The 21,863-nt window shown below is 36.4% G+C and overlaps 1 protein-coding gene across 7 annotated transcripts in view; it reads left to right on the forward strand.

Annotated features, from left to right (window-relative positions):
- The window catches only part of PCDH15 (protocadherin related 15), a 1,681,754-nt gene that overhangs the window by 1,399,368 nt on the left and 260,523 nt on the right, over positions 1-21,863 (forward strand). For all 7 annotated transcript variants that reach the window (XM_087432193.1, XM_087432194.1, XM_087432195.1 and 4 more), the window contains one exon: positions 14,733-14,812. In XM_087432193.1, the coding sequence (XP_087288319.1) occupies positions 14,733-14,812 (80 nt within the window). The remainder of the gene's footprint in view (positions 1-14,732; positions 14,813-21,863) is intronic.

Genomic DNA, 21,863 nt, shown 5'->3' on the forward strand with positions numbered 1-21,863 from the left:
TCAATTTTGGGAGGTTGTATGAGTCTAAGAATTTATCCATTTCTTCTAGATTGTCCAATTTGTTGGCATATAATTTTTCATAGTATTCTCTTATAATCCTCTGTATTTCTATGGTATCCGTTGTAATTTCTCCTCTTTCATTTCTAATTTTATTTACTTGAGCCTTTTCTCTTTTTTTCTTAATAAGCCTGGCTAAGGGTTTGTCAATTTTGTTTGTCTTCTCAAAGAACCAACTCTTTGTTTCATTAATCCTTTCTACTGTTTTTTTGGTCTCAATTTCATTTATTTCTGCTCTGATTTTTATTATTTCTCACCTTCTGATGACTTTTGGCTTTGTTTATTCTTCTTTTTCTAGTTCTGTTAGGTGTAATTTAAGGTTGCTTATTTGGGCTTTTTCTTGTTTGTTAAGGTGGGCTTGTATCGCTATGAGTTTCCCTCTCAGGACAGCTTTTGCTGCATCCCATATGGTTTGATATGGCATATTATCATTTTCATTTGTTTCCAGATAGTTTTTGAGTTCTCCTTTAATTTCATCAATGATCCGTTGGTTGTTCAGTAGCATGTTGTTTAATCTCCACATTTTTGTCACTTTCCCAGTTTTTTCTTCATGGTTCATTTACAGTTTCATAGCCTTATGGTCTGAAAAGATGCTTGTTATGATTTCAATCTTCTTAAATTTATTGAGGCTTGCTTTGTTTCCCAATACATGGTCTATCCTTGAGAAAGTTCCATGCGTGCTTGAGAAGAATGTGTAGTCAGCTGTTTTGGGATGGAGTGCTCTGTATATGTCTACTAGGTCCATCTCATCCAGTTTTTCATTTAAGTCTACTATTTCTTTATTGACTTTTTGTCTGGATGATCTATCCATTGATGTAAGTGGGGTGTTAAGATCCCCTACTATTATTGTGTTGTTGTTAATGACTCCTTTCAGGTTTGTTAATAGTTGCTTTATGTACATTGGTTCTCCTATGTTGGGTGCATATATATTTATAAGTGATATGTCTTCTTGGTGGAGTGTCCCTTTTATCATTATATATTTCCCTTCTTTGTCCTTCTTAACCTGTTTTATCTTGAAGTCTACTTTGTCTGATATGAGTATGGCAACACCTGCTTTCTTTTGTTTGCCATTAGCTTGGAGTATTGTCTTCCATCCTTTCACTCTGAGCCTGTGCTTGTCTTTAGTGCTAAGATGTGTTCCCTGAAGGCAGAATATTGTTGGGTCTTGCTTTTTAATCCATCCTGCCACTCTGTATCTTTTGATTGGAGAGTTCAATCCATTTACGTTTAGGGTAATTATTGATATATGAGGGCTTAATGTTGCTGTTTTGTCACCTATTTTCTGGTTCTTTTGCGTTTCCTTTGTTTCTTGTTCCATTTGTTTCGGACTGCCAATTCAGTTTGGTTGTTCTGTCTTATGACTCTTCTAGTTTTCTCTTTGTTTATCATATGTGGTTTTGTTTTGATTATTTGTTTAGTGGTTACCTTGAGGTTTGTGTAAAAAATCTTGTGTATGATATAGTCCATTATCTGATGGCCTCCTATTTCCTCATATGAAGTCAATTCAATCACTTTCCTCTTCCCCTTCTAAGTCGTTCTTGTTATACCTTATTCTATCTTGTGTTGTGGCTGTGTGTTTACAGTGATGAGGTTAAATTTCTTTTTGGTGAGTTCCTTCCTTTGATCTTTGATTTTAGTATTTAAGTGGTTGCTAACCTAGTCCGGTAAAGATCTACTATTTTTCTGAGTTATCTACCTATTTTTCTCCTTGCTACAAGCTTTGTATTCCCTGTCTCTTCTTTTTTTCAGGCCTGAGGGCCTTCTTGAGTATTTCTTGTAGTGGGGGTCTCGTGGCCATGAACTCCCTTAGCTTTTGTTTATCTAGGAGAGTTACTATTTCTCCATCATATTTGAAGGATATTTTTGCTGGATAGAGTATTCTTGGCTGAAAGTTTTTGTCTTTCAGTATTTTGAATATATCATTCCAGTCTCTCCTAGCCTGTAAAGTTTCTGTTGAGAAATCCACTGAGAACCTGATGGGAGGTCCTTTGTATGTTATTTTTTGTTTTTGTCTAGCTGCCCTTAATATTGTTTCTTTGTCATTGACTCTGGCTAACCTTACCACTAGGTGTCGTGGAGAGGGCCTTTGCCTGTTAATATATTTAGGTGACCTGTTGGCTTCGCTTACTGGTATTTCCTGCTCCTTCCCCAGATTTGGGAAATTCTCAGCTATTATTTCCTTGAATAGGCTCTCTGTTCCTCTTTCCCTCTCTTCTCCCTCAGGAATACCTATAATTCTTATGTTACATTTCCTAATAGAGTCAGATATTTCTCGCAGACTTTCTTCATTTCTTTTCAGTCTTAGTTCTCTCTCCTCTTCCATCTGGAGCATATCTGTATTCCTATCCTCTAAAATGCTAATTCTTTCCTCCATATTGTCAGCTCTGTTCTTTAAAGATTCCAGATTCTCCTTTATCTCCTCCATTGTGTTCTTCATCTCCATCAGCACTGATTGGTTTTTCTTTATGATTTCAATCTCTTTTGTGAAGAAACTCCTAATCTCATTGAATTGTTTGTCTGTGTTGTCTCGTATTTCGTTGAGTGTTTTTATGATAGCTATTTTTAAATCTCTGTCATTTAGTTTATGGATTTCTGTGTCTTCAGGGTTGGTTTCTTGGTGCTTGTCATTTTGCTTCTGGTCTGGTGATTTCATATATCTTTGCATTGTGGTTCCTGTGTTGGCTTTGTTTTTCCTCATCCTGGAAATCTCTGGTTGCAATTTCCACCCGCCATCACTGTGTGGTGGTAAAGGGCTGTGTAGTCTAAGCCCCCTGCGCTCTGCCGTGGTTTTTCTGCTGCGATCCGCAGTTTTTTTTTCTTTTTTTTCTCCCACTGTTATCTGCGGGTCGAGTTGCTTGATCTGGTCTGCCGCAGATCGCTTGGTCTGCTCTGCCATGGATTGCTTGGTCTGGTCTGCCTTGGTCTGGTCTGCCATGGATCGCTTGGTCTGGTTGGTTGGTTGAGCTGCAGGGTCCAGTTTGGGGGGGGGGCTCTCTTGCCCTCTGGGTCCCTGGCGTGGGGGGCTTCTTGTTAGCCCCTCGTTATCTGCTCTCTGGGATGCTCAGATGTTGATGGTAGCCCTGTGGCTCTTCTGAGTCCTCTGTGTGGGAGTTTCCCACTGGCTGAGAGAGCCCGAAGAGCTATGGTTTCCCCGCCGAGGGCCGCCCCTCCCCCCTCTCTGGAAGCCTCGCAGAGCAGGATCGCTGATCTGATGGGGAGGGAGAGGAGTTCTCCTTACCTATCCCCACTTCCTCCAGGGGCCCTAGCTGGGAGTTTTTGTAGTTGTCCTTTATCAGGTTGAGGAAGTTCCCTTATATTCCTAGTTTATTAAGTGTTTTTATCACAAAAGTGTATTGGATTTTATCAAATACTTTTTCTGATTCTTCTGGGATGATCACTTTTTGTTTATTTTATCTATGTACTACATTAACTGATGTTCTTATGTTGAAACAATTTTGCATACCTGTGATAAATCCCATTTGGTCACTGTGTATAATCATTTTATATTAATTGCTGAATTTGAGTTGCTAGTATTTTGTTAAGGACTTTTAGTTCTATATTCGTAAGATATATTGATCTGTAGCATTCTTTTCTTGGGGAACCTCTATCTGGTTTTGGTATCAGAGTAATATAAGCCTCATATAATTAGGAAGTGTTTCCTCCTCTTTTATATTTTAGAAAAAATTGTGAAGATTTCAGCAATTCTTTAAATGTTTGGTAGAATTCGCTAGTGAACCCATTTGGGCCTGGTCTCTTCTTTATGTGAAGTTTTTTTTTAAAATTTTTTTAGATTACTTGTTCAATCTTTTTACTTGTTTTAGGTCTATTCAGATTTTCCTTATTATCTTGAATCAGTTTTGGTAGTTTGTGTACTTCTAGGAATTTTATTGCTGTAAGGTCAGTAGTGATGCCCCCTCTTTTGTTTCTGACTTTAGTAATTTGAATCTTCTCTCTTTTTTCTTAATCAATCTGACTAGAGGTTTGTCAATTTTGTTGATCTTTTCAAAATATCAACTTTTGGTTTCATTGATTTTTCCCTATTGTTTTTCTATTTTTATTTCTTTAATTTCCATTTTAACTTTTATTATTTATGTCTTTATGCTTAAGTTTATTTTACACATCTTTTTCCATTGTCTTAAGGTGAAAACATTGATTTGAGAACTTTCTCCTTTTTAGATATAGACGTTTACAGCTATAAATTTTTCTCCAAGAAGTGCCCTATAGTATTGCATAAGTCTTAGTGTGGATGTGCTTTTTTTAAAATTTTCATTTATTTTGAAGGGTTTTCTAATTTCCTTTGTATTGTCTTCTTTGCCCATTGGATATTTTGGAATGCCTTGTTTAATTTCTATATATTTGTGAATTTTGAAATTGTCTTTGTTATTGATTTCTAATTTCATTCTATTGTGGACAGAGGAAGGATTAGCAGACTTTAAAATGCTTTTCAAATGGAGTGGGATGGGGGTCATAAGAAATGCTGTTGACCTGTCCTTCCAGGACAGATCCCATAGTCTTAGGTGGAGCTGTGGGAGAGAAGTCCTATGATCCTACCTGCACCTTCAATGAGTAGATCTTCCATCATGCTCTGCTGGCTCGGAGTTGGAGGAGAAACAGCTTGTTGCTTAAATGACACAGACTCTTGCTGTTCTTACTGAAATTTAGTATATTTTTTTGAATAAATGTTTCTCCAGTTACTGTATGCTCATAGAATAATTTCCAGAGACTTTAATTTTTTAAGATATTTTTTAGCAGTTATTGTTGTTTTAGTGGGAGGGGGTCCGCAGAGCTCCTCACTCTGCCATTCCAGAAGTGTCTCCACAGTGTGCTCTATTCTTCTCCTTTTTGAATGTAAATATCAACTGCAAACAATGTATGAAGAGAATAATCTTGACATGTTGGGCCTGTTTGTTGGCTTAGAATAATGCATATTGGATATTATTTGTTATGAAATATGGATTTCACTGAATTTTTCCTTTTTAGCTCCAAGGGTTGATAACTGTATTTATCATCATTTTTTTATGTCCCACCCCTACCCCAGCCCAACCCTGCCCCTCCAGGATCAATTTATTAATTAACCAAGACCAAACTTTCCAATACACTTCTCAGACCTCTACTGGAGATTTTTATCTTCATTTATCAAGATGTAAAGTGGATATTGAGGAAAAGCAGTGCTAAAATATCCACACAATCTTATAGAGGAAAATTTTTATACATAAGACTAAGAAAAAAATGAATCTTCAAGTGGTTAGGGGGGAGTTTTATGTTTAACCTCTTTGCTGATATAGTACTATATCACGTATCATACATTGCAAGTCTTCCATAAGAATGAGTTCTATTGATGACTGAAGGATAATCTCTTTAAAAAACAACACTTTACAGATTTTTCTAAATTATATTACTCATTTCTCTTCTTTCTTAATATTAACATCAACAGTAAGTATTTATTAAGTACATGCTATGCACTAAGCTGCATCCTAGATATGGACTATTTCATCACTGTTTAATCATCACGACAACCCTGAATTAGATGCCATTCTATTCTGGTATCTTATATGGAGTCACTGAGACATAAACAGGTTTAGTGACTTGCCCAAAATTACATAGCTAATAAGTGACAGTCAGACTTCATCTTTAATTTTTTTTTTTACTCCCAAGCCCAAGATCTTAGCTACCAACTTAAATTAATTCCTTAAACAATACTTTTGTGTGTGTGTGTCAGGAAGATCAGCCCTGTGCTAACATCTGCCAATCCTCCTCTTTTTTTGCTGAGGAAGACAGGCCCTGGGCTAACATCTGTGCCCATCTTCCTCCACTTTATATGGGACGCCACCACAGCATGGCTTGCCAAGCAGTGTGTTGCTACACGCCCGGGATCCAAACCAGCGAACCCCGGGCGGCCACGGTGGAGCGCGCGCACTTAACCACTTGCGCCACTGGGCTGGCCCATTTAAACAATACTTTTTATTTGAATAGAATTCTATTTCTTTGAATAGAATTTCTAAACATTTATTGCTTCATCTGATTCTACATCAACTATATAGAGTATACATTTCAAGCATTATTTACCCCATTTTATGGTTGAGAATATAGGTGCAGTGACACACCCCAGTTCAGGTAGTTTAAAGTGAGATAATTAGGACTCGGCCCTCAATCTTATGATTACTAGCTCTGGGTTATTTTTATAAGTGTATGCTTAACTGAAGTATACAGAACATCATTTTACCCTTTCTTTTTATGTCACAAGTGATCATAATTTTCTCAAAGTTAGAGACTATACTGCATAACTTATTCCTGATTCCTAGCATTAAACATTTTGTTTATAATAGTTGCCCAATACTTTTTTCTTGCTTATTGAACTCAAGTGATTATGACTAGTAGTAAATTAAATTCCACATTTATATCAACAGACGGTACTGTGACGTTTGAGGCTTAATGGACAATTGGCCTCTCATCCCTATGTTAATTGTATCCTCTGTTTTTTAAGGCATATTTTTCTGTGTTTTCCCCTCAATACTGTGAGACCATTATCTATATACTTCATTCAGTTGGCCTGGTTCTATTAATTCTATTATCTTGAAAATCTGGCTGAAGTCTGGGAAAACCAACTAGTTAGAATAGCACAAAGGGTAGGGCTTGAGAAACCAATGAACTAAAGTGCAAGAGTTTCAGTGTAGGCTTTGTAGGTCTCTGGATCTTCAGAGGCCTGAAAAAAAACTACTTAAATTTATTTAAAACTGAACAAGAATCATCTTATAGAGAGATCTATTTTAGCTTTAAAAATGTTCTTTCTGAATTTTATCTATTCAGTATTACCAACTCTTGCATGTTGTGAACTGGCCAGAGCCAAATGTCTTTCTACAGTTAGATTATCTTTGGTAATTATTAGTAGCAACCAATAGGCAGTGGTAAGAGAGATCTAGTGTTCTCTGTCACAACCTTGCTACTGCTTGAAAAAGTATGTCTCAGGCCAAAAACTACTACACACAAACATATATATTAGCAAGTAAGATTTTCCTTTCATGTGCCTGCCAACATCTTACATTTAGGCTCACTTTAAGCAAACTGAACAGTGTTTTAGAGATGGAACTCAGTTAATGTTCTAGTTAGTATCAGACACTAAGAAACTGTGAATCATTATGTTGCACTCATACTCTTGTAGAATAAACTTTTGGGCACCATTCCAAATGACAAAAGGCTCCTTGGGTTCTTATGCTTTGTTCACATAATCCACATTATCTTGAACCACTCATTTCACCAATTGTTAATCATGTGCAACATTTGTTAATGTAATAAGCAAATCTCCTTGTAGTTATAGATAAAGATATTAGTTGGCCCTAATGAAATGGTTGCTAGTACCCCTTAGGAATGTTTTGACACAGAACATTTTTTCTTAAGACATAGAATAAAACTAACACACACACACACACACACACACTCACACAGACATCCTTCTCTCTTTTCTGTCCCAAGTTTGGAAGAAATTGAGAGAGACACAGAGTATGTAATACAGAGATCAAAGCAAGATTTTTTTTTTACTGTAAATATAGTTGATTGAAGTACAAAACTGGATCACTATACTTCCTTCATTGCACCAAATTTGCCCTCTCAGTCACAGGAAGTGCAACGGCAGGCCCAAACTGTAAGTTCTAAGGCATATCAGTAGCAAAGCAGACAACAGATCTGCCTTCATGGAGCTTACGTTCTAGTAGGAGGAGACAAAAATTAAAAAAATATGTAAATGAGTTATATAGAATTTTGCAAGATGATAAGTGCTATGTGAAAGAAATACAGGAGGGGGCCGGCCCTGTGACTTAGCGGTTAAGTGCGCATGCTCCGCTGCTGGCGGCCCGGGTTCGGATCCCGGGCGCGCACCGATGCACCGCTTCTCCAGCCATGCTGAGGCCGTGTCCCACATACAGCAACTAGAAGGATGTACAGCTATGACATACAACTATCTACTGGGGCTTTGGGGGGAAAAAATAAATAAAATAAAATCTTTAAAAAAAAAATACGGGAGGGAAACTGGAGAGGGAGTGCATGGGGGATTGCTATTTGATCAGTGATGATGTCACTGAGATGACATTAGCAAAGAATTGAAGAAAGGAGAGGGTGAGCCATGTGGGTACCTAGGGAAGAGTGTTTCAGGTGCAAGTGCAAAGGCCCTGAAGGTCAGGCCTGCTTGGTGTGATTGAAGAGGAGCAGATACCAGTGGGACTGGAGTAAAGTAAGAGAGGAGGAAAATGGCAGAAATGAAGTCATCCAGTAGTGGGGAGGTATGGAGATAACTATTCAGAGTGAAATTAGGAAGTAACGGAAGAATGTGAGTAGTAGAACAGTGACATGAATGAACTTAAAATCTAAAAAGATCATTATGGATTCTCTATTGAGAATGACCTGTGGTGGAGGCATGTGAGAAACTATGGAAATTAGTTCAGGTGCTGTTTCGGTAGTCCAGACTAGGCCTGGAGTGATATTTCCGGAAATGATGAGAAGTGGTTTCAATCTTCCTATATTTTGTAAGTAGAAACAACAGGATTTGTTGATGATTAGATGTGGGAGGAAAGATAGAAATTAAGAATGGCTACTAAGATACAGCCTGAGCAAGTGGAAGGATTGAAATTTCATTAACAGAATAAAAAGAATGTCAGAGGAGGAGTAATTCAATTTGGGGCATATTAAATTTGGAATGTCTTTTAACATCTAATTAAAGCCATTGATGAGTAGGCAGTTTGGTATAAGTTTGGGGAAGAAGTATGGACTAGAAATATACATTTGAAGTCTTGAGCACTTAAGTACTATGTTTTTGCTTTGTTATGGTGGTCTGGAACCAAACCGGCAACATCTCCAAGGTATGCCTCTATCTAAAACTTTGAGATTGGATGAGATTCTTAAGGGAGTGAATGTGGAAGACATCCAAAGACCAGGAATGGAGACCCAGAAGAACATATGTCCTGAAAGCTAGGGGAAGGAAGTGTATCAAGGAGAAGGGGAAGATCAATTATGTCTAATGCTACTGATAGTCAAATTAAAAACAAGCAAACAAAACAAAGAAACAAACAAACCAAAACAAAGATTGTGAACTGATCAGTGATTTTACTAATATGGGATTTACCAGTGATGTTAAAAAGAGCATTTTCAGTGTAGTAGTTGTGGGAAGGTTGGAACCATGATTGAAGTGGTTTTAAGAGAGAATAAGAATAAAACAATTAGAAAAAGTAGAATGCAAAACTCTTTCCCAAAATTTTTCCCTAAATAGGAGTTCAGACAGTACATTATCAGTAATAGGAGGAAAGATCGAGTGCATGGTTACAGGAAGGTATATATATGAAATCTGGGAAAAATGCTTCAATTTTCTCAGTGAAACAGTAATTAGGGTCACCAGCTGAGAATAAAAATGGGGTAGGACGAGTTGGAGACCCGAGGAGAAAGTGTTAAATAATCATATGGGAAAGAGGGAGCGTGAATGAAGTAGCGAAATATAGTATAATAGATGGGTGTTAAGGTATGCTCATGTATTACAGTGTCAATCTAGATTAGCTGCATTTCCAAGTTTCAGATATGTTATATATGCTTATTTTATTTATCATATTATTTACTTTATATTTTTTATAAAATTGAATAAACTTTTTTACATAAATGAACTTATTGCCAAAAGGAAATAGTATATCAGAATCATAAATGACAAAACAACACTACTTGACCTAAAAAAGTATGCATTAATTCACATTGAAATATATTCATGAATACTAGCATTTTGTTAAAGGGCCAACAATTTAACACCAGGAGTGCACACAGACATTTTTGGAAACACTGCTGTACTGAATTGAAAGCTTCAGTTCTTGCTCTCAAGTAGTTTAATAACATAAATCAGACTTGTTTGGCTAAGTGAGAAAAGAAAAGATCATCTAAACCAGTTGATTTCTATCTATTTTAGAATCCCTAAGGGAAGATACTTTGCCTTAATGTCCTGTGATATGTGTAGAATTATTCTGTGTGCATAAAGTGCACTCCACCAGATGGTATTTGATGGCTGTATTCATCTTTAACATGAACAGAATATTAGTTTGGAGAAGATTTGTTTTCTTTTTTTTCTTGTGAGGAAGATCAGCCCTGTGCTAACATCTGCCAATCCTCCTCTTTTTTTGCTGAGGAAGACTGGCCCTGGGCTAACATCCGTGCCCATCTTCCTCCACTGTATATGGGACGCTGCCACAGCATGGCTTGCCAAGCGGTGTGTCAGTGTGCGCCCAGGATCCGAACCGGCGAACCCTGGACTGCTGAAACGGAGCGCGCACACTTAACTGCTTGCGCCGCCAGGCCGGCCCCAAGATTTGTTTTCTTTTTTCAAAATTCCTATTTTCCAGTGTCTAAGCACATTGCTTATTTAGATAAATGTTTTTGTGTCCCTATTGGTGCTTCTGAAAAAAGGGGGGCCTGAATTTAGATGCAGCGAGTAATCTGGTTGAGTAGACTAGAAAGACTAACTGCTTTCTACATTTTACAAGTTGTTTGCATTTTCCTGATAACCTATATAAGTATAAACCCTCCTCCTGCCCTCCCTCTACGTCCTTTCTGAATTATTGTATATTTTAGTAGCATTTATATGGATCTGAAAACCATATATTTTAATTAATTATTTTTTTCTCTGTCTCTTCCTACTCCAATGTAAGCTACACAAAGAAAGAATTTTTGTCTTTGTTGTTCATTGTTGAAGTCCCAGTGCTTAACATAGTGTAGATGTTCAATACATACTTGTTAAATTAATGAGTGAATACTGTAGGTGTTATTATTATAATCTTCATTTTGTAGTTAGCTATCTTGCCTGATAGGAGATGGTACAGCTAGGGCTGGACCCGGGTGGATGGCTCCAGAGCCCACCGGTAAACTCTGTGATAAGCCCAGGGAAGATGTCTGCTACCATACTACTCTCAGACCTTGAATAAAGGGCTCAGATTGGACTTGATCAAAAATAAAGGAATAGGAAATATTTTTGTACTAAGGATAAGTAATTCCTATCTCTTATATTATAGAAAATATTAAATAACACTACACTCTCCTTTTTAAAGATGAAACAGTTAAGATAAAAAAGATGTATCTTCCAATTAAGCAAATTATGGAGAACTCTAATTGGAATGGTGGCAGTAAGTAATATAATCGAAGTGTTTTGCATTTCCCATTTACCTGTAAGGTTACTATGCGGCTTAAATGTGACAAGGAATGCAAATACAATTCCTGACATGTGGTAAGTGGTCAATAAATTTTAACTTAAGGATTCATTATTCGATATCATATATAAATTTCTGCCCACCGTTTAAAGAAGACTGACTAGACTCTTATATATAAAAAAACCACTTAAAAAATGTTTTTAGAGATATATTTTAGGGCACATATATGTGCATGATCAAATCTTAATACTCTAAGAATCATTGCTTCTGTTGACTTTTTCAATTATTCCTTTTATGCATTATTTCTCCTTTTAGATATTGGCAAATACAGGCATATAGTATTTATACAAGTGCTAACACATGTAGTGGATAGATTTCAGAACTCTGATCCAGATAGCACAATTCCCCCTTGCTTAGCTGACTGAGAAATTGTGAATCCTCCCTAATTACTACACCATTTGCCACAGGTCCTGAGACAACAACAAAGGATTGACTAAGAGGATAAAAGGAAGAAAATAATCAAATAAGGATTTCCTTCTAAATCTTGGGTCCGTAAACTTTCCATTACACACACAACCTCACATAAGCATGAAGTTGGCAAATTTTTGGCTTTCACGACCCTTAAAAGCCTCAGATATTTGAATGGTCAAACAAAACTGAAGAAATATTTTGAGGTACCTCAGGGATTGAAAGTAATTAATTTGGCTGGAAAAATTGAGAATCTTCTAGGAATTCCTCTTTATTATTTTAGGAACATAAAAAATAATGACATATAAATAAAATGACACAAAATTCACAGTACTCTCATCCCACAGAAATATTAAATATTAGTGTAGATCTGATACATTAGAAGAAAGGTTCAACATTAATCCGGACTTAAAATTATTTACACAAAGCTCTCTTGCTTCAGAATCTGTTTCTTCTGGCTTTTATGAAAACACACAATAAATTCTCTCTCAAGAAACAACCACCACTACGTACCAATGAACAAGCAAAAAGAAATTGGTAATATCTATAACAATAGGACAGGTAAAAATGACTGACTAAAAGAGAAAAGAAAAACAGAAAATGTTTAGTGTGAGCTTTTTAGAGATAGAATACAGTTTCCAGCTATGGGATAATTCTGTGTTTATTCAGAAGGTTAACTGAGTATCATTATTTGGAGTTCCCTTTTATCTTTTTTGGTAATACTTATCTGGCAAAGAACAGAAAACAAGGGGAAAATATCAAGCATCTATTATCAGTCCCGTTGAGTGTGTTTCTTTTTTTCTTTTGTTTCTTACTCTCTACTCTTAGACTTCCATAATAATTCATTTAATAAAATTTAAAATTTTAGATTTAGATAGTAATGTGATGTTTCAGTGGAAGATATTACCCCAGGTAGTTTATTATAATTTCATTGTATTCTACTATTTTACTTATTTCCTTTTTATCTCGGTGTGTGTGTGTGAGTGTGTGTATATAATAACGCAATAGCATTACCTAAAAGAAGTAAAATTTTGGCCTCAAAAAAATGATCACTTTGTCTGCCTAATTAGAAACTGACTGCAGTGAGGGTGCAAGGAGGAAAGCAGGGCCACCATTAAAATGGCTGTTACCACAATCCAAGAGGAAGATGGTAGCAGGGAAGGAGTACAGGTGTAGCCAGATACCGCAAGTATTTTAAAAATGGATCCGATGGGATTTGCTGATGGGTTGCACTGGGGAGTAAGAATGAGCAGTTAAGGTCAAGACATGAGGCTTGAACAAGTAGTGGATGTAGTTGCCACTAGTTACTGAGATAATGAAGCCCGAAAGCAGTAGGTTGTTGTTTTCTGGAGGAGGAGAGGAGTAGGGGAGAGATCAAGATTTGAGACTTTTAACATTTTAAATTGGGGATGCTTATGATTCGTCTGGTTGGAGATTCAAGTAAGCGATTGGATATACCTGAAATTCAGAGGAAAGGGCTGGCTTCAAAATAGTATGAAAGTCTTCAGCATGCAGATAGTTTTAAAGCTGTACAATTGGATGAAGTGACTGAGTGAAGTCAAAGGATAAACCTTTGGAGCGCTCCAATGTAAATATGTCTTATAGATGAGGAGAAATCAGCAGAGGAAAATGAGAAGTAGCCAATAAGGTAAAATTAAAAGCAGGAGAATATAATGCTATGGAAGTCGTGTAAAGGACATGTTTCATGAAAGAAACCTTTCTGTGAGGCACAGATTAAATAATCCTTCAAAGCTTCTCCCACAGAACCTGGCACTTAGTAAATATTATCTGTTACTATTCAGTTGTCCCTGGACTCTCGAGTTTATGTGGCCCAAGAGAGGCTTCTGGCTATCCATCCATTGTGGTCACTGAGAGGCTGCTCTATGACCCAGGCTATGTATTGCATGCCAAAGCCACCTGATGTACCAGTAGAAACAGTGCCCCTCCTTGCTGATCTGGACATGGGATTTCACAGTTGGACTCTTCTGGCTGGAAGAGTTATTGTCCAGTTGTTGAAAGGACCCCACACAACTACTCCTTTCTTAGGTTCTGCCAACCCCAGGACAGTGCCTGTCAGTTAGAGAGGTTGGTATCTCAGTGAAATTCCTCTAGCCTGTTCTCAGATATTTCCCCTCTTCCTAATGTCAGGCTTGGGCAGATTCCTCTCACATTCCTTTTTTATATCATCCAGATTTCTTTCTTCATCTATGTTTCCATAAGGCAACTTAATAGCTCATTGGAAAAGGAAACTATTGGATGTTTAAGAAGGTCAAATTCTAGACTCCGCTGGCACAAAATAGAGTGTGTGCCTTTATTTTGGGTCAGAGAAACTCAAAACTCAAAGTCAGAAGCTACAGGTTTTATCTTCTCTGACTTGAGTGAAGGAGGGGAAAAAAAAGGTTAATATTGGAAACTTACAATGTGACAGATGTTAGTCTGTGTGTCTGAACATAGATGATTTCAATTAAACCTCCCAACATCGATTAACTTTTGTAGTGTTATAGTTCTCGTTTTACAAATGAAGAAACTGAAAAATAATGACACAATTAGGAAGTGGAGCCTGATTTTGAATTAAGGCTCTCTGGCTGCAGATTGAGGATTCTTGATCAAATAGCTTTACTGACTCGATATATTCTGAGCAGAAAAAGAAAAAAAAGCACATTAAATAATTTCTTGACACTAAACATTTATGTAGTTTAACACATTTGTTTAAATTGTAGAGATCGACTCATGTAAAATTAAATACATAAACCTTAGGAAAATCATTACTGTGTTTCCCTACAAGGTAAGAGTATGTATACAGTCAAAAGATATTGTTCTTATTCACTGTTACTACTTTCAGATGAGCTAAAATGACAGAAATGCTGAGATCAGATATAAAATTCTTAATTTTACATCTTGCCATGAGCCCATTTTTTAATCTTTGTTTTTTAAGAGTGTCATGGATATTCTGTGCTATTAGTTTCAAGCTTCTATATTACACTGTACTGAATAGGAGCCATATCAATTACTTGATAATTGAATTATGTTTTCTCTCTGAAGGCAACTGATCGAGAGGGAGACCCAATAACGTATGCCATTGAGAATGGAGATCCTCAGCGAGTTTTTAATCTTTCAGAAACGTAAGTTAAAAATGATTTCTAAATTGATTTTTTTCCTTTTTTAAATGTTAAACAATGTACTGGTAGCAAGAAGCCTTCTAATCAGAGGCTTTCAGCTGTTTATAATTTTATTTTACTTTTTTTTCCCTATGAATGTTAATGAGAGCTGGAGGGGGATAATTCTGAATCCAGAAATCTTACCCACGAGACTATTTATTTATTTTAAACATTTTTACTAGGTAAAATCCACTGAGGTGGAAACATTTCATTTGCAGGCATAACCTGGGATTAATTAGATCTCTTTAAAGTTGTCAGCTACTCATAATAACAAGGGCATTTCTATAAAGAGTAACTTGGCACTAAACTGGTCATTTGAAGGGAATTTTGTAAGACAAAGTGTAATTTCAACATATTTAAGGTACCACCAAAGGCCATCCTTCAATTTTTGAGTAATGTAGGTATATTCTAAAAAAGCTAACATAAAAATGTTATATGCTCATGCTAAGCCTCTTTGAGTCTATCTACTCACCTCTCTGAACATGTCAGAGATAATGTTAATCATAACTATTGAGAAAACTTGGAACAGGCGTTAGAGAAGGCACTGAGGTTTGCAGCGAGTTCATTTGCTTCCCCCATGCAATAGGAAAGTAGCTGTTCTGCTGTCAAATGTGGCTGGTTGCTAAAGAGCCGTGATTGCTACCTTTCTGATGTTTTCTGTGTGGTTATAGGTGATTTTACTCCCTGAGAGAATAGAAACCCTAACTTAGCCCATGATTGTAAAGTGAAAAATTTGACAAATGAGTTAGGCACTGCTTCAGTCTCAGGAACAGGTGGTACATAATGTCAAATCAAGGGAACCGTGTGTGGTTACTTGGTCTTGTAAGGAACTCCTGCAATTTCACATTGAACAGGATATTACAACCATGAGTTAGTATGCCTGGAAATGGTACTTCCCAGACTTCTCGATTTCATAGACGAATAAACTTCCATTTAAAAAATGACAAGACAACTGTTTTGAATTTTCTGTCCTAGGTACATAGAAATCATAAATTAGCTATAATTTATAATCATCCTTAAAGAGAGAAAACTTTTTTAAAGGGATACTTTAACAGTAATCAAAACTGTGTGGTACTGGTATAGAAATAAGTGTATAGATCACTGAGACCAACTTAAGAGTCCAGAAATAACCCGTAACATTTAAGGTCAATAGATTTCCAAAAAAAGGACCAAGACTATCCAGTTGGGAAAGAATAATCTTTTCAACAAATGAAGCTGGGATGCCATGCAAAAGAATGAAGTTGGATCTTTACCTCATACCATTCACAAAAATTAACACAAAGAGGGGGCCAGCCTGGTGGTGCAAGTGGTTAAGTGCGCGCGCTCTGCTGCAGCAGCCTGGGGCTCGCCAGTTAGGATCCCGGGTGCACACCGACGTACTGCTTGGCAAGCCATGCTGTGGTGGTGTCCCATATAAAGTGGAGGAAGATGGGCATGGATGTTAGCCCACGGCCAGTCTTCCTCAGCAAAAAAGAGGAGGATTGGCAGATGTTAGCTCAGGGCCGATCTTCCTCACACACACACAAAAAATTAACTCAAAGAGGATCATAGACCTAAATAAAAGAGATAAAACTATACAAGTCTAAGAAATACAGAAGTAAATCTTCATATTTGGATTAGGCAATACTTTCTTAGGTAGGACACAAAAAGCACAAGTGACCAATGAGATGATTGATAAGTTGGATTGCATCACAATTTGAAAAAAATGTGCTTCAAAGAACACCATCAAGAAAGTGAAATACAACCAATAGACTGAGAGAAAATATTTTTAAATAGTGTATATGATAAGGAACATACATCAAGAACATGTAAAGAACTATTATAACTCAAAAATAAACAGAGAAATAATCCAAATAAAAATGGACAAGAATTCAAATAGATATTTCTCTGAAGAAGATATATGAATGGCCAATAAGCACATGGAAATATACTCATGATCACTAGTTATGAGGGAAATGCAAATTAAAATCACAAAAAAGATACCACTCATACCCACTAAGAATGTCTATAATGAAAAAGAAAGGAAATAACGGCTATGTGTGAGGAGGAGGACATATTAGAATCCTCATATGTTTCTGGTGGGAATGTAGAATATGCACTCTGGAAAACAATTTGTTATTTCCTCTAAATGTTAAACATAGAGTTACCATATAATCCAGTATTTCTAGTTGTATGTACTCAAGAGAAATGAAAACATACATGTACATAAAAAGTTGCACAAAAATGCTCCTAACAGAATTATTTACAATAGCAAAATGCAGAAACAGCTCAAATGTCCATCTACAGACAAATGGATTAACAAAATGTATATCCATACAATGGAATATTATTTGTCAATAAAAGAGAAGTAATGACATATACTATAACATAGATGAACCTTGAAAAAGTTACGCTAAGCGAGAGAAGTCATCCACAAAAGACCACATATGGTATGATTCCATTTGTATGAAGAGTCTGCAATAGGCAAATCTATAGATACAAAAAGTAGACTAGTGGTTGTCTGAGGCTGAGGTTGGGGGAGAATGGGGAGTGACTGCTAACGGATCCAGTGATGAAAATGTTCTAAAACTGATTGTGGTAATGATTGAACAACTCTGTAAATATTCTAAAATTCATTTAATTGTATACTTTAAATGGGTGAATTTGATGATGTGTAAATTATATATTAATAAAACTGTTAAAAGACAACAATGAAGCTTTCACCTGCCCAGGTGAGCAGGAAGCCCAGGTCTTACTCTCTCTGTTAAGCATTTCCATTCCTGTGTTTATCAGTTTTTCTCTTGATGCTGAAAGATTTTACAACTGCTGGTTGTGAAATCTGACGAGCCACCAATTTTACCAAAGAAATTTTCCACTTGTGCTTCTACCTAGAAAGTGTTTCTCTACTATTTCTCTCATCTCTGCTTTTGAAACCAAAGAGACAACTAGCTAGGTCACAGAGGTTCTTTAAGGTGTGAAAGATGTCAATGCAGCATCCTCTTGGTCTAAATTGACCACAATTCTTAATACTACAGCTCTTAGGTCAATTCAGAAGGCCATCTCCTTCAATGCTAACTGCTTCCAGGACAGCTAGAATAGGTCAGGTCCTCGTGATGCTTGCATGGTCTTTCTGTCTCTCTCTCTTTTTTTTTGCTGAGGAAGATTCGCTCTGCATTTGTTGCCAATCTTCCTCTTTTTTTTTTTTTTTTGCTTGAGGAAGATTGTCCCTGAGCTAACATCTGTGTCAGTCTTCCTCTATTTTCTATATGGGTTGCCATCATAGCATGGCTGACAATTGGTGTAAGTCCATGCCTGGCATCTGAACCAGTGAACCTGGGCCACCGAAGCAGAGTGCACCAAACTTAACCACTGGGCCACAGGGCTGGCCCCTGCATGGTCTCTTTAGATGATCATTCTTGATTTAGGGTCCAATACACTGGGCCATTGCCTTCTATCCTATGTTCATTTTATTTCAGCGACCTCATTGCTGTTGTTCTCATTGACATTTACAGGCTAGCCTCAACCATTAGCAACATATTTCAACACATTTGAAATGGGGGAAAACTTGAAATGTCAATCCCTTCCCCCTTTGAAACTTGTGTGAATTTGCACCACCACTTCTCTGTAAGTTTTAAGGATTTGAATAATTTAGGTACTCTTTCAGAAATAGTGGAAAAGAAATAATGTTCTGCCTTATCGATGTTTCAGTTCATGCAAAGTGTTTTTGGTTATGTTTTATTCTTAAAACAAAGTTCATTGTTTACTTTAAACGTTATATATATATATGTGTGTGTATATATATATATATATTTTGTGTGTGTGTGTGAGGAAGATTGGCCCTGAGCTAACATCTGTTGCCAATCTTCCTCTTTTTGCTTGAGGAAGATTGTCCCTGAGCCAACATTTGTGCCAATCTTCCTCTATTTTGTATGTGGGATGCTGCCACAGCCTGGCTTGATGAGCGGTGTGTATGTCCATGCCCAGGATGAGAACCTGAGAACCCCGGGCCACCAAAGTGGAGCGCATGAACTTAACCACTATGCCACCAGGCTGGCCCCTAAATATTATATTATTTTATGCTATGATGCAAATCTTACCAATAATCATCATTTCAATACCATTACTTTACCTTTTTCCATTGAAATAAAAATGTGCCAAAAACTTTTTGTAATTCTTTAAAAAATATTAATAGTAATGAATAACCAATTCAATGCTAGTATGAATTTACAAAGTATTGAATTGTAATATACATTTTTATGAATTGGATTTGTCATATAGCCAAGACAGAAATTCACTCTTTAAAGAAAAGGCCTTGTTCCTTAAAAAAGATCACAGCCATTTATGAAAATCATTCAATATTTAATTATTATTAAATGTATTAAATAGCCAAATCCATATGGTTCTGTAGCATAATGCATTATTTTAATAATTTTTCAGTGTCTGTGTGGTTAGTCACTTGTGATTCAGCAAATATTTATTCAACAACTATTCATATATAAGTAAACATTTAAGTAAAATGTAAAGAAACTTCCTCTATAAGTATGATGGCCAAATATTTAAGTTATTTATTGCAGGAAGTTGAGGAGTTCTTACGGATTGTCATCATTGTAGCATAGGGTAGGTGATATAACACTTAAAGGCTAAGTGCTAAACAAGAGAACCTCAAAGAGTTATTTCTGCCCCTTGTTAAAATTTTATCTGAAAATTTTTTATCTTCACTGGCATTTTCATTTCTTTCTATGTAACTAAATTTATTTTCGATTTAAAGCTTGAATTTGAAGCTTGATTATGTTTTTCACATCAGTTTGAACTTGATGATAGCGTTGAAGATTAAATAGCATATAAGAAAGATCATGTGCATTTTCTTTTCGTTCAGCTCTTCTTTCAAAATATACACTCAAATCAAACTACTTCTTACACGATTCATTCTACCACCTTAGTTCAGTGTGCCACCATCTTTTCCCTGAACTGCTACCATTACCTAACTCATTCTATTAGCCTGTGTTTATTAATCACCAATTACTATGTAATGTGGAATAGCATGTCAAACTTAAAGTAATCATATATTCTGAAGTACACTCTAACCTCACTAAATATCATTATAAGGTCTGAAACATGATGCCCAAAAGCAACATGATAAATCTGTTAAAGGCTCAGACACTTGTAAGTGTAAATAATGTTAAATCACAACTGGTAGAATGCACTGAAAAAGTTTAAAAGAAATATAGAATACAAAGCATGAAACCTGTGAGAAAGTCTCTCTCAGTCTATAATGATGCTCCTATAATATTTCCTAATAAACAATGCAATTTGAGAAAATGGTTACTAATAGAAGCAGGTTTTAAATGCTAGCAGATTGGTTTGTTTGGAAGTAAATACCCTTTACTATTATCTATTTACATTGTTTAAACAACCTTTGGACACCACTTTTTTGCTTATGCAAACCAACTCATTGTCTAAAAGAGCTTGATTTTATCAAGCATAATACATTTCAGAAATGTAGCCTTCAAGTCTGGTGAGGGAATTCTGTGCAATATAATAAACATAATTGAGGTGAAATTCACATAGTATAAAATAACCATTTTAAAGTAAATAATACAGTGCCATTTAGTAGACTCACAGTGTTATACAACTACCAACTCTATCTAGTTCCAAAATATCTTCGTCACTCCAAAAGGAAACCCAAACCCACTAAGCAGTTGCTCACCTGCCCTTCCCCTCAGCCCCTGGTAACCAACAATTCATGTTCTGTCTCTAAGGATTTATCTATTCTAGATATTTCATATAAATGGAATCATACAACATGTGACCTTTTGTGTCTGGCTTTTTTCACTTAGCCTAATGTTGCCCATGTTGCAGCAGGTATCAGTACTTAGTTTCTTTTTTCAGCTGCATAATATTCCTTTGTACGTATACGCAACAATTTGTTTATCCACTCATAAATTGATGGACATTTGGGCTGTTTTTCTATGCTTGGCTATTGTGAATGCTGCTACTATGAACACAGACGTACATGCAAGTACCCATTTTCAATTCTTTTGAGTATATACCTAGAATTGGAATTGCTAGCTCGTATTGTAATCCTATATTTACTTTTTTAGGAACTGCCAAACTGTTTTCCACAATACTTGAACCATTTTACATTCTCACCAGCAATGTACAAGGGTTCCAATTCCTCCACATCTTCACCATCACTTGTTATTTTCCCATTTGTTTTGTTTTGTCTTGTTTAATTATAGCCATCCTAATGGGTGTGAAGGGGTATTTCATCGTAAGTTTGATTTGTATTTCCCTGATAACTCATGATGTTAAGCATCTTTTCATGTGCTTGTTGGCCATTCATATATCTTCTTTGGAGAAATATCTACAGCCATGTGCCACATAACAACGTTTCGGTCAACGATAGACCACATATATGACAGTGGTCCCATAAGATTAGTACCGTATAGCCTAGGTGTGTAGTAGGCTATACCATCTAAGTTTGTGAAGTACTGTAGGGGAGGAAGAAATTTTTCTCTACTCTTCTAGGTCCTTCTGGCTGGTCTAAGAATTAAATTGACATGAGACAGATTAACAGGAGAAAAACAAACAAAAGTTTAATAACATGTATACATGAGAGAAATCTAGGAAAAGAGGGTAATTTGCCAAAATGGCTGAAGCCCTCACCCTAAATTCCATCCTCAACTAAGGACAAAAGAAGATGTTGGAGATGGGGAAAATCAGGGACTTCAAAGAGAAGGAAGGCAATTCACAGGTAGGTGAAAAGGAGCAAAAGTTTGGAAAGCAAGTGTTTGGCCACACCAAAACAGAGAAATACAGAGGGGAGCCCAACAAACAGGCTTTTCTATGTTCCTCCTTCTCTACACCTGGTTCATGTTATGCTCAGGTGAGAGCTCACTTCTTGAAACAAGTTTTTTAAATCTAGATTCTTTGAGGCAGTCAGGGGGAGGTAACAAGAAAAACTTTCTGAGTCTTTTGTTTCTTAAAAATAATCAGCTGAGGCCAGCCCCGTGGCCAAGTGGTTAAAGTTCTACGT

This window comes from Ceratotherium simum, chromosome 6 (assembly GCF_057802395.1).
Source record: "Ceratotherium simum simum isolate JZ-2026a chromosome 6, ASM5780239v1, whole genome shotgun sequence".
Taxonomy (NCBI): domain Eukaryota; kingdom Metazoa; phylum Chordata; class Mammalia; order Perissodactyla; family Rhinocerotidae; genus Ceratotherium; species Ceratotherium simum.